Here is a 3407-nt window from a genome sequence, read left to right as displayed (position 1 = left end):
ATATTAAATATGTATAAATAGATATTATATTAGAATAAAATAGTAAAAATATACGTGGAGTATATAATATAGTAGTTTCTATTTATAAATATAATGCTTTAATTATAGAATTAATTTGGATATACACTAAAGTTTAATGGAGGGGTATGTACGTAGCTCTAGCTAGATTATGATGGGTGCATGTTTTATATAGATTATTACATTTATGTGGAGTGTAAAGTAGCTAGTAGTAGTACTTAGGAAATTGAGCTACAGTTCCCAAAAGAGTGGGAAATGGGTTTGAGAGATATGGTTGAGCGAGTGAGTGTTTTCTTGGACATTCTCTACCACTTCAAAAGGACGAAGACAATATTCATGATATCCCCCTCTGGACGTCCCATTCATCCGTTTTTATATAAAAAACCGTATCCTGAAAAGCAGATCAAAGGGCTTCCATTTTCAAGTTTTGGGATTGGAGGAATCTTTTTGCATTCCTCACATCACTTTATTGATGAGCAAAAAGCTTTGAAAGAGAGCGAGCCAAAGAGGCCACCGAAAAGCATGGATACCTTATCATGAAAGCAAGAAAAAAAAGACCCGATTTGACGGGCCAACACACACGCACAAGCGCATACGTCCATCATCCTTCCACACACACCCACCCTTGTCCACACGCGCTCATTTCATCCCTGCCTAAGGAACTATAATTTCTAACTAACAAAAATGATTCTTAAACACCCACATAACCTACTTTGACACCACCTACGAAAAAGAAAAAGAGGAAAACTACATATATATAGATATAATAGGTATCAATATAATGTGATAAAAAAAGAGAGATGAAATATAATTTTTTTAATAGGTTGTTTAGAATGATAGGATGTGCAATTATTATTATATGTTTTGCTTGAATCTGTGGTATCATTTTATAAATTTTAATACAAAATATGTTACAAATAGTATGTTAAAAATTGTTATAATTGTTACTACCTAGCTAGCTATAGTGATATGATAATATAATTGTATGCTAATAATGTTTATTATGCACTTAGTCAGAGATTGGACCCTAAATAAATCTTTGCATCTTGATAAATTAATCACTAATTTTGGACTGGGATACGGTGGGCACCCGAAACAAAGCACTACTTATAGTAATAATTTACTCTCTGTACGGTGCGATTTTGCTTTTCTTTTAAAATCTAGTTGCATTGCCTTTTACTTTAATTTATGGGTGGAAATTCATAAGTCAACTACATCTCATCATTTGGTCTTGGTTGTTGCAGGCAACACCTCATTTCCCACTTTGTCCACTTTAGCATAGCGATCCTCTCATCCTCCTCTATATAATCACTGATCTCCCTATCATCCTCTTCTCTCCACCATGGGCAGCATGAAGGTGCATCAGTTCACACGTGGATTAATCTGGGAGCACGAACCTTTCCTCACACTTGGCTGCAAGAGATTACGCCCTCTTGCTCCCAAGCTTCCCAACACCAAAACTATCACTACCCCTTTCGATCTCAAGAGCTTCATCAGGCCCGAAAGTGGCCCCAGAAAACCCGTTTCCTCTGACGACACTAAGAAGGATCCACCTTCACCCCAAGGCCAGGTCCGTATTATCATTACTATTATTATTGTTGTTTGATATCTTAATTATTCACTTTTTTTCTTTAATTAATTTAATTTTCTCCCTGCCCATCATCCATGCATTAATATAATTCACGTCACTTATTAAGAGAATCTAACTTATTTGGTGGAATTAATAGAGTGTTGAATCATTGGAAACCCTGTTGATAAGAAAATCACGTGCACATACGTACAGCATTTATATACTATATATCCACACATGCATTTGCTTTTAAATTATTTGAGTGACGAACAAAGTGAACGATTTTTCGTTATTAGTTGATTAATTATTGTTGTTGTTATAATACACAGATTGAAACGCACCCAGGAGGGACACGGTGGAATCCTACGCAAGAACAGATAGGCATATTGGAGATGTTGTACAAAGGAGGGATGCGAACTCCGAATGCTCAACAGATAGAGCAGATCACTGTCCAGCTTGGAAAGTACGGCAAGATCGAAGGGAAGAACGTGTTCTATTGGTTTCAGAATCACAAAGCACGCGAGAGACAAAAGCAGAAGCGCAGCAGCCTTGCATCTTCTCATAGTCCTCGAACTCCCACAATTCACAGTGTTGTTACTTTGGAGACAACAAGGGTATGTATATAGTATGTTGTACACTAACCTAGGATGGTGGTAGTAGTATAAGAAGAATAACTATGAGATCTTGTTTGAAAAAAAATAAAAAAGTTAAAGTACTTTAACGGATTATTGCAGGGGGAAGTGGTAGAGAGAGATCACGAGGAAGATAGTCCGTACAAGAAGAAGTGCAGGAGATGGGTATTTGACTGCTTGGAAGAACAAAACATGTCATCACCTTGTGAACAAGAGGAACATAGAACTCTGGAGCTTTTTCCATTGCACCCGGAAGGCAGATGAAGGGGTTTGAGTTTGATTGACCATTTATCTATCATTTTTCACTTTGCTTTAGTTCCGAATCGCAGCTGATTATTGAATGAATGTGGTTTAATTAATTTGCTTTACTTTTCTTTTTTCTTTGTATTGGGAAAGAAGAAAGACAAAGTTGTCTCTGATCTGTACTCTTCCACTTAATGCTATTCCTGACTTTGGAACCAAACCAAAGCGATTTGTCTCCCTTTATTTGTTGATTTCAGCTACATCGGTGTGTGGCTTTGAAAACGATGGATCCTTTTGACTACAGGAACACAAATAAATCAAACGAAGCTTTTAGGTTAAAAGGAGAAACTACGGACGCACAAGTCCACGCACCTACTCCTTCTTAATTCTTCTTCTTCTTCTTAAGCCTATCCTTTTACGCCTTTTACTTTCAAATTGAAAAAGCATAAGTGTCCTCTAGCTGAAATCTTATAAAATAATCATGTTAGATATTCCACTCACCCATCATAAATCAGACTTTCATAAAGTAAGGCACATCAAGTATCAAGGGTGCATTCATATATTTATTTTTTCACCATTGACATGCAAATTTCTTTTTACCGCATAGTGTCTCGTAGGGCAATGAGAATCAGACCTGGGAGGGAAAGGAAGACCAACGATTTGAAAAAAGAAGTCCTGACCAGTTTCATCTCGTTTACTGTGTATGCATAGTGAGAAAAAGAGTAACCTTATTCTCACAATCATTTTTTACAATTTAAGGTAGAGAGATTTAAAAAAAAAGTATAGTAATAAAATGGGTGATACACGGAAACAGGACTGTGTTAAATGAAAGACTAATAATAAGATATTTGTCTTAAATTATTTAAAACTTACAAAAAAGTATTTGTTAAAAACTTATTATTAATTTAAATCACCATATGATAAATTTTATTATCACATGATAT

The 3407-nt window shown here is 35.6% G+C and overlaps 1 protein-coding gene across 1 annotated transcript; it reads left to right on the top strand.

Moving 5' to 3' along the window:
* Positions 1–1351: 1351 nt before the first annotated feature.
* On the top strand, positions 1352–2614 carry LOC100499894 (uncharacterized). The gene is given in 3 exon segments (NM_001250631.2): positions 1352–1588; positions 1918–2202; positions 2323–2614. Coding segments are annotated over 3 exon segments (675 nt in total). The 5' UTR covers positions 1352–1360; the 3' UTR covers positions 2485–2614.
* Positions 2615–3407: the final 793 nt, after the last annotated feature.

The sequence above is a fragment of the Glycine max genome, chromosome 4 (genome assembly GCF_000004515.6).
Source record: "Glycine max cultivar Williams 82 chromosome 4, Glycine_max_v4.0, whole genome shotgun sequence".
Taxonomy (NCBI): Eukaryota; Viridiplantae; Streptophyta; class Magnoliopsida; order Fabales; family Fabaceae; genus Glycine; species Glycine max.
Note: the sequence above shows the minus strand (reverse complement) of the source record. Positions and strands in the feature narration are given on the sequence as shown.